The 20,864-nt window shown below is 41.6% G+C and overlaps 1 protein-coding gene across 6 annotated transcripts in view; it reads left to right on the top strand.

The window, feature by feature from the left end:
* RASAL2 (RAS protein activator like 2) overlaps positions 1-20,864 on the top strand; it is a 257,669-nt gene that overhangs the window by 90,638 nt on the left and 146,167 nt on the right. For 2 of the 6 annotated variants that reach the window (XM_029081342.2, XM_029081341.2), the window contains exon 1: positions 9,705-10,743. The exons of 3 other annotated variants lie outside the window; for them this stretch is intronic. In XM_029081342.2, coding sequence (XP_028937175.1) covers positions 10,185-10,743 — 559 coding nt within the window. In that variant the 5' untranslated portion in view covers positions 9,705-10,184. Of the gene's footprint in view, positions 1-9,704; positions 10,744-20,864 lie in introns of those variants that run through there. One more of the 6 variants, XM_029081340.2, reaches the window with a different exon arrangement.

Consider the following 20,864-nt stretch of genomic DNA (forward strand, 5'->3'; position numbering starts at 1 on the left):
AGACACTGCTAGCTATCTCTTGAAAAACATTTGAGGCTGCTGAAGTGTGAAGGATGTGGGCATGGTTGCATCTTATGTGAAGATGGGAGGGAGGAAGATAATTTGAGGGTGTGTTTGAAAAACAGTATAATACTCCTGATGTGATAGAATAGCCATTTTTAACACAACTACTTGCTATAACTCGGGCTTCTTTTGTCCAGGATAAAATCAACACTAAGTGGCTGGCAGATTTTGGAAAGCAGTGTGGCTTAGTGGCTAGAGCACAGGCCTGGGAATCAGAAGGACCTGCGTTCTAATTCCCGGCTCCACTACTTGCTTACTGTGTGATCTTGAGCAAATCACTCAACTTCTCTCTACCTGTTACCTCATCTGTAAAATGGGGATTACGTGGATTGGGTCCAACCTGCTAAACTTGTATTTACCCCAGCACATAGAAAGGTGTCTGACACGTAGTAAGTGCCTTAAAAACACCAACAGAAACAGTCCAATCACAATTTTAGCTTGAGTTTTTATTTTTGTCCTTTACAAAATGATATAGTCTAAACTCCACTATTACATGACAAGGGTACCCCTGACTAGAAGGCTATCCCAGAAACTGCTTTTATGTTGATTGATGTCAACCTGAAGCCCGATAATAAGTGGGGGGGTTTTGGTGTCAAGTTTGGGCCTAAGGACGTTTCACATTCCCATTACTGACCTGGATGATGGAATAGAACATGTTCATCAAATCTTTAGATGACCTCAAACTGGAGATTAGGATTAGAATCGAAACAGAGTTATTTAGAAATGTTGATCATAAAGTGGCAGTACAGCTAGACAGTTATATGCTCCCTGGGTGTGAAGATGACACTACGGATATTCTTTTCTATGTGCTGTTGATGTGTTTGCTCTTTGCAGACCTCAAAGCTAATTTTGATCCTGTCACTTGATAACATGATCTCCTTGGCTCACAGAAATCTCATGATTTCTCCCCAGCAGGCACGCACGTGTGTATGTGTGTGTGTGTGTGTGTCCTGCTTTTGCCTCTCAAATGTTAACTGCTCTGCTAAGTAATTTAAAGTGGATCATTCCTAAGCCTTAAAACTGGGCTCTGCTTTCCCTTTTTGTGAAAATCCCATTTCATTTCCCCATATAATTGCTGCATGGGGAAGAGGATGACATCCCCACAATCAAACAATCAATCGTGCTTGAGTGCTTATAGTGTGCAGGCCACTGTGCTTGGGAGAGAATAACATGAGCGGTAGCATGCCGTAGTGGAAAAAGCATGAGCCTGGGAGTCAGAGGACCTGAGTTCTAATGCCGGCTCCACCATGTGTCTTCTGTGTGACCTTGGGTAAGTCACTTGACTTCTCTGGGCTTCTGTTACCTCATTTGCAAAATGGGGATGAAAACTGTGAGTCCTTTGTGGGACAGGGACTGTGTCTAACCCGATTATCTTGTATCTGCCCCAGCACATAGTACAGTGCCTCACACAAAGTAGGTGCTTAACAAATACCATAATTATTAGTTATTATTATTACTGAATTTACATATAAAACCAGCATGACACTCCGTTACATGAACAGGGCTAGAATGTCAGAATTTGGAGGTAATTCATCGTACTCAGCAGAATTAGTGAAAATCTTTTGAGAAAACTGGATTCAATTCTGAAATATAGAGAACTTAAAGAACTCAGGGCAAAATCACAGGTGACTGGAAGGTTGGAAAACAAGACTGTGAAGAAAGGTTAGGGGAACGGGAATGCTGCATTTTGTAGAAGTGAAGGGGACGTTTAATAAAAGTTTACAAGTATAGGAAGCTCGCTATACTTTACATTTCCTATCTGTCAGACTTTGTATATATTTAAATTAATGGAGAAATTTAGTTGATTTAATTTTGATATTGCCAAAAGGTGGACTTAATGAATTTCCTGGGTCCTTCCCAGTTCTAAGAGGCTCTGGTAAAAATCAAGGATAAAGGGGAAAAACACCAGGCAATTGAATGATAACTTGCACTTTGAAAAACAGTTTTTCTGAGGTACTTAATCAGTGGGTTATTGGAAGTATTTCATGAGGCAGTCACACCTGCCTGTGATCAGAGAGAAATAAATAGTGGAGAAAAGAGTTTAAACTGTCCCTAGTTTCAGATTGTTGCTTTTAATCCCTAAGAGTGAAGGAGGACATAATTTTAGGATTTCTCTGAAAGTGAGTATCCAGTAAGTCACACCATGGGATAAGCCCTACCTGAGGTGTGCTAGGTGAGAGGTGGGGGAAAGGTTACCTGTGTGGACAGGAAAAATCTTAGCTCAGTGGTCCCAGCCAGCTGAGAACCTATTTGGACAAAAGAATTCATCCCGTGGTCTGATCTGGTACTGATCCAGGCAGTAGAACTCATCTCCTAGTCTGATCTGGTGCTGTAAGCGACTGGAAAACAATAGGAGGGGAAAAAACCTCCCAGAGATAAGTGGAGGCTCTGTGGGATTGCTTTGTACCATGTTGGGAAAAGCCTCTCAACTTCTTGCTTAGGGAAAGTAATTGTCTATTTTAAGGAAAGAGCTTAAGGTGTAGAAAGCATTTCTTTACTACTCGGGGACCTCTGTGGGCAAGGACAGGCTAGTGTGATGTCTATAGTGTACGGACTAGTTATTTTTATGCTTATTTATGAGGTTAATCACTTTGGTTGTGGTGAGGTTAAAAATTATTAAATGTTACTGTTTCTGTTTTTTTATTAAGTCAGAAGTAATAACATCTCTGTAAGTCCTTTATTCCGTCTGCAAAGATCTGGTAAATTGAACTAAGAGGGTCTGGTTCTTCCTCTTCTCTGCTTCCTGCCTCCTTTTCTATCCTCCTCCTGCTCTCCCCGTTCCTCTTTTTGACTCCTACTTCTGCCATCCTCCCCCATTTCCCCCTCCCAAGAACCAGCCCTCTCTTAGGAACAATGCAAACTCTTGGGGCAGGGAGAGCTTTTGGCAAGCACTTCTTCCTGAATCTGTTTTAGGATATCACCTCTTGGAGCAGAAACCTTGCCCTTCTCCATGTTCATGCTGTTGGAAAAAAAATCATATGGATCCTAAATCACAAGTAAGAAGTTTTTCTGACTTGCTGAAGAACTTTCCTCCCTAATATTCTCCATGAAAGAACTGATAGGAAATGGAATATAAAGAAAAATCTGATCATGGACATGTTACCAGATAGCCTTCAGCTACACAAGGAATGTAATAATAACAATGATAATAATGATGTGATGTTCAAGTGCTGATTATGTATTAAGATCAAGCCTGATTATGTAAGCCTTTTCTATCCTCTTGGGGGAAGGTAATAAGGGACACAGCATGGTGGAGTGGCGAGAGCATGGGCCTGGCAGTCAGAAGGTCAAGGGTTCTAATCCTGGCCATTTATCTGCTGTGTGGCCTTGGGCAAGACCCTTAACTTCTTTGGGACTCTTTGTAAAATGGGGATGAAGACTGTGCGCCCAATGCGGACAGGGACTATGTCCAGCCCGATATGCCCCACAGCTTAGTACAGTGCCTGGCACATAGTAAGGGCTTAACAAATACCATAATTATCATTAATAATAACTGTGGTATTTATTAAGGGCTTACTATGGGCCAAGTACTGGTGTAGATTCAAGATAATCAGGCCCTACCTGGGGTCACAGTCTAAGTAGGAGAAAGAACAGCTATTGAATCCCCATTTTACAGATGAGGGAAATGAGTCACAGAGAAGTGTGACTCAAACTTACCTAAGGTTACCCAGCAGGAATGTAGCAGAGCTGGGATTATAACCCAGGTCCTCTGACTCCCAGGCCTGTGCTCTTTCCACTAGGCCATGCAGCGTCTCTTACTTTTGCTTTTGTATCGGCCTGTATCAAAGCAAGAAATAAAACTGGAAGCTAATAAAATAGCCCAAGCCTAGGCCTTGGAGAACTGGAGTCATGAGAGGGTTCCACAGAGCCATGTGATTTGGAAATCATCACAATGGGTCATCTGCTTCATTTTCAGGCCCAAGATAATCTCTGAAATACCATGCGGAACATGCCATTAGTTCCCGAAGTCAAAATAGATTTGTTTGGAGTTGTCTAGCTCACTCTGTATATCCAGCTCTAACAAGCTGTACACATTTTCTAGGAGGAGGATGTTGAAGAGACTCTTAGATAGTTCTGGTTCATTTTTGTAAATGTACAGACTTCACAAGCTGTCCTTTGAAGGGTTTTGTCTTGTTTTTAGCAACGATGGTTCCAAATACACTGACCTTTTCAAGCCATTCTCCAGTTAGCCTTCTCAACAGACTCTTCTCTCTCCAATGGGAAATGGTTGTGTGTACGTGTCAGGTGCGTCTTTCAAGACTAATGGTCTGAGGGGAGGTGGTCTTGGTCCACAGGAAGGGCTTCAGCGGGAAGCAGATGGGCTCTGGAGATAGGGGTGGGAAGGGGATATTACATCACTAATTACTTAGGTTTACATAAACAAAAACCTTTTAATTTGGGGGGAAGGTTTAATCTGATGAAGAGGAGTTCTTAGTTTGCAAACATCTCAGTTTGTCTACGTGTACAGTCTCCTAGTCTGTTAGGAAGGTCCAGTCTCCCATGTTGAGGTGGGAGATCAAGATTTTTGTTATGATGTGGGCTGAAATGTCCCTCCAAATAATCCTTTTTATATTACACCACCTTACCACAAAATCTGGGAGTCATGGGGTGGGGGTGGGGGGGGAGTGTTTGTGGTGGTTACTTTATGGGTAAGTTGTGCCCAAGGCAGAAAGCTGTTTTCTCTCTCCACCTCATTTCTTAGAAGGTGAGGCTCTGATATAGTAATAAGGTCAAACTCTTGAGATATGGTTAAAAATATAAGGGCACACTAAGCAGCCAACAAGGACTTTACCAAAAAGTCGAAACCCTGCCTGAGCAATGCCTATTTCATGAAATCAAAATAATGCCAAGGGCTGTGATCACACAATACCTAAAACTGAGTGACACAAATGGTGAGTGCCTCACACAATTTAAACCTCAGTGAAATGATTGTTCTCAATCTTATACCTCTGGGTTTTAAGGACTTGCTGCTTATTTTTTAGGTTTATAAACTATTTCATAACCCAATAAATTCTGTTATTGAGTTGCAAATACTGTATAGTACTCTACACATAGTAAGCACTCAATAAATACAATTGAATGAATGAATGATGTATTACCAAGGGGAAAGAAATCGTCCTAGACAGCTAACAGATCATGAGATTGTGACCATAAGATACGAGCTTCTGGATCCTTTAAATAAATACAAGTGAATCCTGTAAACAACAGGAGGGATTAACCCAGTGAACGGAAGGACTCCGTGACAGCTCCTAAAAGTCTAGCTTAATACAATTCTGAAAGTCGGCAAGAAAATTGAAATACAATTCTCAATAAATGAAAATAGAAATTGTTTTCTGTACTCTGTCACCTGGGAGCAAACATATCTAATAGTATAGGCAATTCCATCTAACAGTAGTCAAGCACAGCGATGCAGAAATTGTTAATAGTTGTTAAAATTGATAAATCTATAGGCAGTCATTTTATAAGGTGATTCATTTGTATGTTTGGGAAATTTACCAAGATGCAGTGTGACTACAGTTGTCCATAAATCAAGGACAAATGAAAACATGATTTAAATGGGGGGAAGAACCAGTTCCAACAGTCTGCAAACAGCATCAGACTGTAATAATGAGGTAGGATAAGTCTGTGAATGTGCAATTCAAATCTCTGCTAACTGAAAGACTTTAGAACTGAAAGTTAAAAAAAGAAATCTTCCCTTATTGAGGCTCACTGCTGCTTCTCCGATCTTCATCTCTTCTGTTTTTTTTTTAAACATAATGCCATTTGCTTTGGTTGTCATTTTAGTTATTGAATTTCCAGGTATCATGCAAGTAAGCAAGTTGGGTTTTTTTAGCCAGAAATTGAAGTGACCTCCCAGTAGATGGTCACTTATCCCAACTGACCAATTAACCGATCCAAGACTAATTCAAATAGTCAGAGAACAAGCTCAGATAAATACAGCTGAGCTAGTAAGTGGTTTGCATGAGTCGATCTCAGTTTTCTTCTGTGGTCAGTGTTGTTTTGCTGACCAAGAGCCTCCAGTTCAACCCTTGCACCAGCTTGTCCCACATTTCTTGTTGAACCATTATTTTCAACTGAGGAATCAACAGTGGGGCAATGGTATCTTTTGTTATTGTTGTTGTTTTAATGAAAGTAGTCATGTCAGATATTTCCCTAGGAATGTAAGTGCCTCGTGGGCAGAGAATATGCCTCGCACCTTCCCACATGCTCAGTTGTACCTACCCAAACACTTAATATGGTGCATTGCATCCAGCAGTCTCTCAATAAGTATCTCTACTACTGCTGCTATTAGTATATTCCCAATGTTAGCCACCCAAACCAGGAGTTACAGTGTTAGAGTTGTGTCCAAAAAAAATCCAAGCTCTGAACTTGAAAATACCAGATGCCAATTCATTTCTATCTAGACTAGTTGGCCTGTTATTTAATATTACATAACTCAGTGCCACAGCATCTTTTCTCCAAGTGGTCCTTGCTGATTCAAATCAGGCTGGCAATGTCTGAAAAAACTGCTGATTGACTCCATCTCACCAGCCTCAATTTCTGCATTGGGTGAGGTGAGAATTGGCAATCCACACCGGTTTTAGTACTGTGGGCTTCCTGGTGGTTCACGGCTCCTGGAGCTTAATTCTATCTCTCCTTGTCCCAGATCAAAATAAGAATGGTTTGGAGCACTGCTAGACTCGTATCTGAGCCACCCTGTTCGATCCAGTGGCATCCCCTTTCAGTTCAGAACTGCCACTTCAATTCATCCAAGGGCCCTGGAGTTCCCCCCTTAGTTTGGAAGATCTTTTCTTAACCCAGAGCTCCGAAAGAGTCTTAATGGGTGGCCTGAAAAGACAGAAGACTATTGAAATTGCTTAAAGAAACTGAAGCCAATTCAGTATGCAGGAAAACAGAAGAATTAAAGCCTGTCTAAATAAAAGCCTGCTTAATTTGGGACTTTACTGACACCAGAATTGCCGTATTCATCAGAGATCTGAGGAATTTTGAGGTCACATTTACCATTCCAGTTTCTAGTGTGAACATGGGTCGCTACTGAAATATTAACTCATCCTGGATTTTTTTTCATAATATATCTTTACGAAAGGATTAGGTGACTAATATTTCTTCTTAGCAAGCCAGCCTGCCTTTTTGGAGGTTAAGACTGATCAAACCTATGGGAAACTGTGATGGATCTGACAGATCTGTTATTGTATTTTGTATTTACCGCAGCATTTGGCAGTGTTTGGAATACAGTAGGTACTTGATTGCTATGATTGTCTTGGAGGGGTCAAACAAATGACATTCTTGAGTCTTGCCAGAGCTCCCAGCAAATATTCACTAGTTTACACTTAATAATTTTGGTATTTGTTACGCTCTTACTGTGCTGAGTACTGACTGAGGGATAAATACTGTTCCACTTGAGTCTAAGTAGGAGAGAGAACAGGTGAGGAACCTGAGGCACAGGGAAGTTTGACTTGACCTAGGTCACAGTGCAGGCGAATGGAGAAGCTAGGATTAGAACCCAAGTCCTCTGATTTCCAAACCTGTGCTCCTTGCACTGACCCCCTGAGCGCTCAGTACAGCACCTGGCACAAAGTTAAGCCCTTAACAAATACCGTAATTATTACTATTATCACACTGCTTCTGTTTGATACACTTTTAGCAACTTCCAAAGTGGGGTCGGGATTGTCTTTATCTGTTGCCGAATTGTACTTCCCAAGCGCTTAGTACAGTGTTCTGCACACAGTAAGTGCTCAATAAATATGATTGAATGAATGAATAAGAACCCACTTTGTCCACATGATTTAAATACTCTGCCGAAAGACCTGTATTTTCTTCCTTCTCTTATGTAATGCCAAATTTTGACTGCCGCCCATCATTTTTGCACATTTCTTACAGTGAGAGAGCCCTAGGGACTTAACTTTGGAGAATTCAAACTCTACAAACAGGTGTAAAATTTACCTCTACCTTAGAACTGAGTGACCATGTCCGAAGCTTAGAACTGGTACATTTCTTCACAAATGGAGCCCTCACCTTTTTTCAAGGCATAGCACATACCAGTTTACTTATCAAGTAGGGAAGAAGTTTTCCCTCTCCATTTCTTTCTACCACTTGGTGGGTTTGGAAAGATAACCTTAAATTTTCCTCCTAGTATTAAGTACAGCATCTGCAATTTCCATGGAGAAGTACCAATTATGAACATTTATGGCAGTTCTCCAAATAAATAATTCCCCAAGGGTTTTTTGGTTTTTTTCATCCTTCTTGTGATCATTACAACTCTGCTCTTGTTTATCCCTCACTGGGTTCAGAGTGTACGCTGCTTCCGGTCAGTGCTGGTCACTCTTTTCCCCATTGAGCTGTTCCCTGTTGTGTTAATCTTTTAAACCACAGTACGGTTAGAAATTCCCAGTGAACAAATCTGCCCAACCATTGCAGAGATTCCTATTTGTTTATAGAAGTCTTTTTTTTTAACAAGGTACTTATTATAATTAATCCACAAGGTCATTATAAAACTTTGAACGAATGGAGCAACTGTAATCTTTCCTAATCTACAACATCATGTTATCTTTGGAAGCCTACATGCTACATTTCCTTACCATAAAAATATATAGATTGTATCAGTTAACTAAATAAAAGATCATTGTCATAAACTTAGAATTTTTTTTTAATGGCAGCTGAAATTTACAATGGGTTTGAAGGAGATTGCTTGGTAATAATTCAAGAATCTCCATTGTTCCCAGCAGGGACTGAGACAGAATAATGTAGGAAGCAACAACATTACATGTGACTTTACTGTCTACCGACAATGCAGAACAAGTGGTCTAAGGGCCCTAGCTAAGAGAAGATCTTCTGTAGAGGAAGCTATTTACATTTTGTTTGCCAGCACAGAATATAATTTCTATAGCTTGCAAAGTGCTCTTGATTATCACGAGTGCATCGGTGGTCCAAGGCTGTCAGGTTTTCCATCACAAACCCTTATTTTCAGGGGTTTATGAGCAGTTAAAAAAAAAAAAATTTGCTCCAGGCTAAAACTTGGCATACAGGGGGACATGGATTCAGTATATGTTCCATGCTTAAACCAATTTATAAATAGCTGTTTTTTAAGTTGTAGGGAATGTAAAAACAATGAAGGAATTTCTTTGGTTAAACAGATAGGAGTGTATTTCCAGCCAACTTGCCCCCATTCGGATTTCGAAAGCAAACTTTACCCTCCTAGAAAGGTTGAAATGTTTGTTCCCATGTTCCAGTTACCATAAGGTCTTGCCTCAAAACTTTGCTTTTCTTCCCTAAAGCCTAACCAAATCCCACCCACCTTCACTTCACCACCGCTCCTTCCTGTCCCTTGCACACTGCTTTTTTGTCTTTTCAAAGCCCAACTTTCTTTTCTCTACTCCAGGCCGGTCTCCTTGCTGTGGTGACACTTAATGTGCCCAATTTGGAGTGGGAGAGGTGGTTTTATCCTTGGGACGAGAAGAGTTCGTTTGGAAACCAGTGGGCTCTAGGGAGTTCAAGTTATAACAGCAAGGAAGTTGCTCGAAGTTTGAACTTCTGCTTCAAGAGCTTCAGTCCGAACTCAATTGTGAGTGGCTGTCCCCCTGAGCACCTTTGTGCCGGAAAGTGTCGAGCTCATGAACTTTCACATTCTGTTCTTTACCACTCTGTCATTTCCAGAGTAAAAATGTAGCGACTCTTGGGCGAGAAGGTGCCCGGTAGGTTCTGGCTCTTATTTTCTAATGTGGCTTTTCATTTCTCATTTTTAAAAAAAGTCATTTCCTGAAACCCCCAGTGCAGAAATGTGATCCAGGGCCGGAAGTGCTAACTGCCTGTTGGAAACCTTCAACTTCTCTGCAGAGTGAAGAGAGAGATCCACACAAGAGGCTGGTAGGGGCTGCTGAAATCCCTGTGTTCGAGGAAGATGGGGTAATGAACCAGTGCCACTGGATTTTGAATCTGAATGAAACTCGCTGAGCACCAACTCCTAAGCAGCAACATCTGCTGTGGTTCAGAACCACACAAAGAAAGCTGCTCAAACAGAAGAATGTATTTGACCATCCAGACAAGTGGGGGCTCGTGACTGCAAAATCTGCCGAGGACGAGGAAGTTAGAGTCAAGAGACGCTGAGAACGGAGGAGTGGAATATGAGTGTCTTTAAGAACTACCGGCGGTCTCTGTCAGAACCTGCTGGAGGTGCTGCAGGAGCTCGGGCCAGTTTGAAGAGTTACCAGTGGCACTGTCCAGCAAAAGACAAGAAGAGCACCAGTGATGATCCCGACTCTGATCTAGGGAAGCCGATGGGGGCTTATCGGTGGCAGACTCATTCCCCCTTTTACTGGAAGTTGAGCAAAAGAGAGAGATTTGAGCATCAGAAAAGTGACCCCGATGAGACACCCTGTCTCGCAGACATCCTGAAGATGGTCAGCAGTGATCCTGCTTCTGAGCATTCCCTAGGCGAGCCGATGGGAGAGGGGAATCAGACTAGGACCAGATCAGTTCGGGTTCCGTTCAGCAGGTCTTTTTCTGAACCTTTGCCCCATGATGACAGCAACAGGTCTGCGAGACCGCCTCTCACCTCAGTGAGGTCAGTGGATTCTGATCAACAGAGATATCTCATCCGGGGTATCTTCTCCACACTGTCCAATGGCTTCTCCAGGATGCTGAGTCTCAAAGGGGAACCCAGCAGTGAATCAGTAAATGAAGGTACATTGGGCAGTGAGCGTGGCGGCGGGAAGATGAGTTTAGCTGGATGATGATCAGTTAGAGATGAGGTATTTGGTCTCTCGTTTGTGTAAAGCAAGATCACCTGCAGATGTTCCTTCTTGAAGAACAGCTTTCCCAATACCCAGTTAGGTATGTCATCCGTAGTGCCTTGCTTGCTAATTGCAGGATGCTCAGCTTGTAGATTTGAGGAGGAGGACTGCAGAATTACTGGGAGTCCTGTATTGCTCTGAGGAGAGCCTGGAGGTTTTGGCAGACCGGTATTAAACTAAGCAGAGTCCCATGGTGTGAGCCGAACTGGTAGGATTAGCTGAGCTGTAGGCATCTCTTGAAGAACACATTTACCTTTCTAGTTTGTTTTTTTTCCCCCTAGGGATGAACACCCACACTGAATGTATTTTCTATTGTATCTTTCCCTTTAAACAGTTGAGAAAGTTTGTGCAGGATTTATTATTGGTAAGATTTTGATGATGCCTTGGTGGAGATCAGGTTTGGGATGCAAGTTGTACTTTGTAAAATGTTTATGATAATTTGGACTGCTGCTACTTCTGATTTCCATAAAAATAATGAAAATCAACCAGTCCTTTGCCGAGAGTCAGTTAAGGCAGGAATATACCAGGAACTTTAAGGAAGCAATTTTTTGATGTGTCTGTTGCCAGATGGAGTAGACTCTGAGGTTATCAGAAGCCAGATATAAACAGTCTGTTTTAAGGCAAGGGCAGATCTTTGACTTTCATGTGAGTTGTGACAGGTAAAAGTGGTTCACTGAGAAAAAATGATAGAGAAATGAAGATTTGTTGATGAGAAAATCAATTCCTGTCATTCCATATTGATTTAGAGCTTATTGGTTTATGCAAGGCATAAAGTATTGCTATTGTACTAATGGTAGTGTTTTTTCATCCAAAAGAAGAACTGCATCTCATACCCCTATGTGCTTTGTCTAAATGTGGCAGATCTTATCTGAGTAACCGCTTTAGCAGAGAGAGAAGGCAGACACTTTATCTGAAACGTGGTGCCCAAATCCCTCTAGTTGTCTCTGATCTCAACTGGATGGAGATTTCATCAGTTTCACTTTTTTGGTCAAATTCTCAGCACACTGAAAGCTCTTGTTGTTATTAGAATGAAGCATCCACATCAGCAAAGCTTGAATCATCTCAAGCTCTTTGGCTTGTTACAGAGTTTATTTTCACATCTCTTTAAAGCAAACCCAAAGCAGGCATGAGAAAGGCATTCAAACTCTAACTCCAAATGATTGGCTCCCAGATATTTGGAAAACCAATCTAGAAGTGATGCTGCTTAATTTTAGCAAAATGTTGACTATTTGCCTATCCTAAAGCTCCAGGGCACAGTGAGTTTCAGTGGCCTAAAATGGTATTCTGAGTTTTCTCCTTAAATGATCCCATCCATAGCTTGTTTTGGGGAGAGTGGCAAATTTCCTCATATCTACCTTGTGCACCCAATTGATTCAGTCCCCCACTTTATATCGTGATTTTTTTATATCTTTTACAGACCATTTCCTCAATAATTATGTTTTCCCCTAACTGCAATTTATTTTAGCGTCTGTCTCCCCTGTTAGATAGTAAACTCCCTGATGGCAGAGATCATGTCTATTAACTCCAATGTAGCCTTCCAAGCCCTTAGTTCAGTTTTCCACATATTGAGAGTGCCCAATAAACATGACTGATTGAATTACGTTGTACATCAAGATGAATGTTTACAGTAAGACGATGCTATGCCACTCTGGCACTTTCTCCCAGCAGGGGTCTTTGGTTTGGAGTAAGTTTTGAATCTCACCTTCACCTTATCTTCTGTGATGGGGCATCTCAGATTAGAATTGTTCAAGCCTAGACTTGAGTACAGGCAAGAACTTTTCTGCACATGGCTGAGGTTTCATTCCCACTTGATGTTTGTTCTCTAAACTGCAATCAGTGGTATTTACTGAGCGCTTACTGTGCACTGAGTACTGTATTAAGTGCTTGGAAGAGTGCAGTACAACAGAGTTGGTGGACACGTCCCCTGCCCACATCCAACTTACAGTCTAGAGTGGGAGATGCCCATTTCTTGAAATATTTTTCAGATGTCCATCTGTAGTATGAAAAATTTCCTAGGGAAGACAGAAATAATAAACATGTAAAATAAAAGGTGATGACAAGCCTAGAGAAAGAGGATGGACTGGGAGTCAGGGGACCTGGGTTCTAATCACAGTTCTGCCATTGGCCTGCTGTGTGACTTAGGGCAAGTCATGGGAGTTCTCAGTGCCTCAATTTCTTTATCTGTAAAATAGGGATTTAGACACTTGGTGAACCCTGCCTATTAGGTTGTGTGACCTGTGTGGATTGGGGACTGTGTCTGATCTGATCATCATGTGTCTACCCCAGCTCTTAGCTCGTGCTTGAGACCTAGTAAGTACTTAAATAATCAACAAATTATTATTATTATTGGTAATAACAGTAAAATGTGACTATATGGAAAAGCTCTTAAGTAGGAATGTCTTAGCACTGTAGTGTATTTCCCAGATGGTCAGGTTTTGAATTGATGATAGTAATGTTTCATAATTCATTAGCAAGTCTGCACCATCCAAACCCACTTCAGATCACCTTTAACCAAAGCTCATTGGCATTCAGTACATTCCTAAGAGATTCTAATGCGATTGGCAGAAATTATATGTCTGTTTAGAAAGCTTTCACATCAGTAAATCTGTGTAAGAAAAACAAGCATTTACATGAATCCTTCTTCTTCCAGAGGCAAGATTCTAGTTGAACCGAGGTAATGCAAATGATAACCCAGGCAGGGTGAAAAGTTATTGGATTTCATTACTTAAAGTTTTCATTTTCAGAGTTATCCATTGTGTGCTTAAGTGGCACATTTTTGTCAAGGTGCCTTAAAAGAAACAAAAGTCTCCCTAAGGTTTTATTTTTAGAATTCTGTCTGTGGAAATTCAGTGATCCTCCCCAGACACTTAAGAGCTGTACACATGTCTTCTACACCTCACCCCAAGGAGGCCAAGTATAAGAGGACCAGATATGCCCTCCACCCTACCTGCACAAGTCCTCAAATTTGGTAGAACAGCAGGTTGGTTGTGGTGAACATGCTGACAAATTGTGATGTGAACATGTCAGCCAGGGAGTTCACATGTTGAACATGTCTAAGGATTGTGTCCCCAGCAACGCAATCCACTTTCTGGCCTGTGCTTCTGTGAGTTGTTAGTCCAGAAATTGTAGGGTTCATCATCCCTTTCCGCTTTCTCTTTCTTGCATCCCCCTGAACATTCCAGCTAGATAAGGAAATGTAAACCAACACATAAGAACAGCCCAAAGCCTTCAGTGATTAATTAGGAAAGAAAATATAATGAACTAAAGAATCTACCTCAACAGTCAATGCTGCCCATACTCTTACACTGTTACTTCTCTTAGACTGTTACTTCAGCAACAAAATATTGTTGCTTTAGTGGGGTTATTTACCATCTAAACAGTCTGTCAAAGAAAATGGAAACATTGTGTACCTTCCATGTAAGGAATTTACTATACAAAGGGCTAGTTCCTAGCCAGCCTTCCAGCTGTGGAAGACAAAGTGATTCCATCAACCTCCTTCCATTGATAAATAGATGATCTCATTAAAGTTTTCAGGCTACTAGTGCCCTGTAGCAGACTTGGAAATGAATATCCCAGTCCTGTTGCCCCTCAGGGTGGTCCTATGACTTCTCCCTTCCCCTCCAGGGTTCCTTCTTCACTCTTGGGTCCTACTCCTCCCCCCCAACACTGAGTAAGGAGGGCAACTAATGGCTGAATTGCCCTTATCCAAGAGGGATTCTCAGGAGCAGGGTGTGGGCAAGGAGGGGCCCATATGTTTCAGTAGCCGGTAATGGTGTTTCACATCTGTTTTTCAAAGCCATGTCTCAGGATTGGGAGATTGTTCTTTGCAGTGGCTCAGCTAGCGATGGAACTGAATGGACTTGCCCATTCTCCAGGCATGTGACCCTGGAAATCCAGTGAGAGACCTTGAGCATATCATGCCAATAGTGTTACCTTAATTAATCAATGAGTGATATTTATTGAGTGCTTACTGTGTGCAGAAGACTATACTAAGCACTTGGGAGAGTACAATATAATAGACATAAGTAGACATGATCCCTTCCCACAAGGATCTTACAATCTAGTTGGGGACTCAGACTTTAAATTATAGAGGAAATCACAGAGTATACAGATATATACCTAAGTGCAGAAGGGATATGTGACTCAGTGGCATTTATTGAGCTCTTACTCTGTGTTGAGCATTGTACTGAGCATTTGGGGGGGTGGCAATTACAATACAAGAGAGTTGGAAGACCCATTCTCTGCCCAAAAGTAACAAAGTTTAGCGGGCCAACCATGTGTCCTGGGGTTTTTCCAGCTAATCCCTAGCTGGCTACCTGAACCCATGGGATTCATCTTCCCTCACCTTCCTGAGCCACTTTGGTCTTATTTTTAAGCATCTTTGGTAACTGAGCCGCCTTTAGTTTCAGTTTCTAGAGGGCTCTTCAGGCTAAGTGCTCATGAATTCTTCACTTTGGCCCAGGACAAAGTATTCAGCAGTTGGTCCTATTGATTAGTACTCCAAGGGTCTGCCCTACACTCTCCATTATTTGCAAATTCAAATTAAAGAGACCAGTGAATTATAGTGGATGCCAAGATAATGCAAGAGAGTTTCTCTTCTCATCTCAACACCCCCGTCCTTTTTTTTTTTTTTTTTTGAGTTTTTTGCTTTTGGCTTTTTTCCCCCCCCACATCTTGGAAGACTGCATTTTTTAAGTCTCACAATTTAACCTGGGGATGAAATCTCCAGTGCTTTAGTTGTCACTATACCAAGATTTGAACAAGAAGCAGACAGCTGAAGTCTTACAAAAAGAGCCCCAGATAAGTTCTGCTTGCATTTTCATATTCCCTGGAAAGGCATTGCTTGTCATGATGACAGTGAGTAGTATAGCTCTTTGTCTTCACCGCCCCCAACTCCAAATCCCAAAGGAACTATGTTTTCATACACTGACAGTCTTCCTTTGAGACCAGTCTGTCCCAAAAACACCTGCCCACCTGCCAGGCTGGGTTCTGGATCACCTGGACCATTTCTCTGTTGCAGTCTAACTGCAGAAGCCGTTGCTCAGTACCCATCAATTGCTCCCAGCCATGTTTAAAGAGGAAGGGAATGGATTCTGTTATATGAAACACAGTCAGGAGGATATTCCCCTCTAGCTTGGAGCTGTGTCATTCTGACCCAAGGTTAAGGTAGCTCAGCTAGGAAAGCCTCTCAGTCTCAGGCAGTCTTGTTTCTTTTTTCTTTCCTTTTGGTGGGGGTTTGGGGGAGGGAAGAGTGTCATCTTCCTTTAGGTTCCAGATTTCTGACCCTAATTTAGCTCTGGATCAAAGACATACATCATCAGGGAAAGGGATAATTTTGCATATTTCAAACATAGCCATTGCCAACTTTCTTATGAAAAAAAATTATGTATACTGTAAGCTCGTTATGGGCAGGGAACGTGTCTGTTAATTCTGTTGTATTGCACTCTCCCAAGCACTTAGTACAGTACTCTGTACATAGCGCTTCATGAATACCATTGATTGATTGAAGAGCATTGAAACAGTGGTTGGCAAAGAAGACATTTTTTCATCTGAACATGACTTAATTGGGGCCAGGTTTCTTTCCACTGCAGAATTCCTTTTGTATCTTCCCTAACTGAAACTTGTATTGCATGCCAGCCAATTCAGTACAGAACCTGAATCTTCAACCAAAAGGTTTACTTGACAAATTGTGAGCATATTGGGAAAAACTGGGATTAATGCATTTAGTATCATCTTTACGAGTTATATGTTAATGTTGTTAAACAGTAGACTAGTAATACTGGTGGTATTTATTAAGCGCTTACTCTATGCAGAGTGCTGTACTAACACTGGCAGAAAGTATAAGGTTTGTAATTGGACATGATAGTAAATCCTAAGAATTTAATCTATTTCAATTCAGGTTGATTTGCCAAGCTCTAATACCTATAGGCCCGGGTGGGATCAAATATATTAGCAAAGCTAATTTAGGTACTTGGGCCACCTGTTAAAGGATTCGATCTCTTTACCCCATATGATAAAGAGTTGAACACTCTGTACACTCGCTTTCTGGGGACAGGCATAGATATACCTTGCTACAGAAAGGATGACTTGGTGTGATTCTTAATAATATGCTTTTTTATGCCATTCAAGATTTTGTGACATTCATATAAGAAAAGATATTTTTTTCATAGTTGTATATTAACCAGGAAAATTTATTTTTCAGTCTCTAGCATTGAGTAGCTAAGTGGTTCCTAATACCTGCTGCTGAAAATATGAACCAATATAGCATACCTTATATGGTGTTAGTATCTGTAGCACCTTGAGAGTTTCCTGCTGTTGCTCTAAAGCCTGATTTAAAATGAAAATGTTTCAACCACCACATTTGCAACAAAAATGTCTTATTGTTCTTGGCCTGGCTTAGTTTTCAATCATTTTCTGATAGTCCAGGCCACTTACTGTTTGGGAAGGTGAAGAAAATAGATAGATGAGTAATGACCTTGGGTCTGTGATTATGTAGCCGCCGCTGTCTGAATCCCATAGTTGTTAGTGGCTACTTTTACTCAGTCAACCACAGGCATTTAGCTCTGTCATTCTCATGTGAAATTCTTTCCCGTAGGCTTCCTCTTCCTCTAGTTCTGGATCTTTTTTTTTTCCATAATTGTATTCAAGCACTTACAGTGTGCCAGGCACTGTACTAAATGCTGGGGTAAGGTACAAGTTTAATCAAGCCAGACATAGTCCCTCATCCTCATGAGGCTCTAAAGGGGGAAGCAGTGTGGCCTAGTGGAAAAAGCATAGGTCTGAAAGACAGAGGACATATGTTCTAGTCCTAACTCTGCCACCTGCCTGCTGTATAACCTTATGCAAGTCACTTAACTTTTCTGTGCCTCAGTTACCTCATCTGCAAAATGGGAATTGAAACCCTCTCTCCCTCTCCCTCCAACTTAGATTGTGAAGTCCCATATGGACTGGGTCCAACCTGATTACCTTGTATCTACACCAGTGTTTAGAACAGTGTTTCACGGTTAGTAAACATTTAATAAATATCATTATTATAATGGAGAGGGATCTGATGTTTTAGGTAAGCAGCTTATTAAAAGTGGAAATCCTATATGAATTTTGCAGTGCTTCCCCCAAATATTTTATTTAACATTACGGGTCAGGTTGTTTTGAAGTCCGGGAGTACCATATTCAATTAGAACTTAAAAGCTTTGTATGTAACTGTAATCTTGGACAAAATATAGGGTATTTCGTATGTGGTTTGATGTTTTGGAGAAAAGTGGCACCTAGTGGTATGAACACAGGAGTGGGAGTCAGCATATGTGGTTTTATTTGTAGAGCTAAACTGAAAAGAGGCAGGGTCTTTAGTATGCTCAGTTTTGTGCCTTGCACACCATAGGGGCTCCATGAACATTAAATCAATCTATCTGACACTGTGGGCAGTGAAACTTAGGGCAATATATGGTATCTGTAAAGTGGAATAATGATAGCTCTCACAGGGGTTCTGGTGACTCAACTGCTAGGCTGTCTTTTTCTCTTCCTTCTTTCTTTTGAGAGACTCAGATGGAAGGAGTGATTGAAGTGCCAAGACATAGAGATGGGGTATATTAAGTAACACATGACAGGGTGCATTTATTAGTCATAGCTCACAGTTTGGGAGTGTTGGAGGACAAGGTGCAGAAATGGTGTGGAATCTCCGGGCCTTGTTCTGCTCAGTTTTACCAACTTAGTTCCAGCCTTAGATCTTGCAGCTGTTCATGAGCTAGCTTGGGGCTCACATCCCATATGGCTTGAGTTTCTTCCCTCACCCCTCCCAAAAGGTTGCAGGATAATAATAATTGCAGTATTTAAGTGCTTACTATGTACCAAGAGCTGTACTAAGCACAGGGTTGATACAGTTTATGCAGATCAGACACAGTCCCTGTCCTACATGGGGCTCACAGAATGAGGGGCACAGGCATTTAATCTCCCTGGTACTTAAACTGTGAGCCCATTTTGGACGGGGACTGTGTTTGCCCTAGTACATTTGTGTTTCCCTCAGGGCTTAGAAAAGTGCTTGACACATAATAAGCGCTTAACAAATACTTTAGTCATCATCATTAATCTCCATTTTACAGATAAGGAGACTGAGGCACAGTGAAGTCAAATGACATGCCCAAGGTCACACAGACTTGTAGTGAAACTACCAAGCTCTTTCTCTTAGGCCATGGAGGTTCAAGAGTCCTATTTTGATAAAAGAAATCATTAATGGAACATGTATGACTACTTGTAAATTGTCTCCCAAGATGGGTAGCAGCTAGAGTGGGAGGGAATTCCTCTGGGTTGCAAAATGGATATTAGCGGTCCCATCAGAGTGGGCAAAAGTCAGTAATACTTTACTCAGACACAGGGTACTGAGGGATTCCAATCAGAAAAAAAAAAAAAGACTTCACTGTGATAACTAGGGTCTTGTATTTCATTCATATGCTGAGTTAGAAAGCCCCATAATAATAATAATAATAATGTTGGTATTTGTTAAGCGCTTACTATATGCAGAGCACTGTTCTAAGCGCTGGGGTAGATACAGGGTAATCAGGTTGTCCCATGTGAGGCTCACAGTTAATCCCCATTTTGGGGATTATACCTAGAAGTGAACTGACTTGCCCATAGTCACATAGCTGACAAGTGGCAGAGCTGGTATTCGAACCCATGACCTCTGACTCCCAAGCCCGGGCTCTTTCCATTGAGCCACACTACTTCCCATGCAGATTGGATATCCTGGGCCCTGCTTGCTTCCATCCCTGCTCCTTTGGATCTTTTTAGCCCTGAATGGAAACTCCTATGTCTATCAGACCTGGGATGAGCAGGTTTGGGAGTCCAGCTTGAAAAGCTGTGGGGTCCTTGCCCCTGTCAAGTGGGCACCTATGCTGAGAGCCCAGCTGGACTGAAGTGACAAGGGCTGAATTCTAAGTAGCCAGGGACTCCATTCCAAGGAGTACTGCCGTACATGCTCGATTGTTTGCTGTGTGCAGAACACAGGGTACATGCTCGATTGTTTGCTGTGTGCAGAACACAGGCTTTGGAGAACTCCAGTCAATCAGTACATTGTGTTGATGGTACTGAGAAGCCGTTCGCTTTTTTGGCCAAACTGTGAGAAGGGAGATGTTTTACTGAAGGAGATGAGTGGAAGAACTGGCTGATTTGCACTTGGTTACTTTTCCACTTTACTGGACTGGCAACTACAGTTCAGATGCTCTCATTGGTCACCAGGTGGGACACCTTTGCTTCTGAAAAATCCTTGCTTATTCTCTCTCTGGAATTATAGACCGATTTTGGTCCTGAGCAAAAAGGAACTTGACAGAATGTCTTCCTGGGAATTCCAACTCTGCCAGAGCCAGTGTCCCATAATATTTCTCCATCTCTGGTAGTGAAATTTTTTTTTACAATGTCTAATTTTTTATTTCTTAGTTTAGTTATGATGTTGAAGTGCTCATTATGGGTTGAGCACTGTGCTGAGCTCTCAGGGGTATATATGAGATAGATCAAATGTAGCCCCCATCCTCTACGAGGCTCACAGTGCAAATGGGACTTGTCAGCTGCTTTGTTGACTAAGATTGTGCTTTATTGTGATTTCAAAATACTTCTTCATACTGTAGTTCCCACAATTTATTTTCCCCACCTGTTGGCACAAGGACATATCTTTAAACCAAGTAACAGGCACCTTGATGGTTCTGGCAGTATCCAATCACCTTTCTTTTGAGAACTACTCAAGAGTGAGAAGCAGTGTGGCTTACTGGATAGAACATGGGCCTGGAGACAGAAGGATATGAGTTCTAATCTCAGCTCAACCACTTATCTGCTCTGTGACCTTGGGCAAGTAACTTTACTTCTCTGTGCCTCCATTTCCTCATCTGTAAAATGGGGATTAAGACTGTGAGCCCTATGTGGGATGAATGGTGTCCAACCTGATTAGCTTGTATCTATTCCATGGCTTAGTACTGTACTAAGTATAGTATATAGCATATAGTAAATGCCTAAATACCATTTTAAAAT

Source organism: Ornithorhynchus anatinus, chromosome 16 (genome assembly GCF_004115215.2).
Source record: "Ornithorhynchus anatinus isolate Pmale09 chromosome 16, mOrnAna1.pri.v4, whole genome shotgun sequence".
Classification (NCBI taxonomy): domain Eukaryota; kingdom Metazoa; phylum Chordata; class Mammalia; order Monotremata; family Ornithorhynchidae; genus Ornithorhynchus; species Ornithorhynchus anatinus.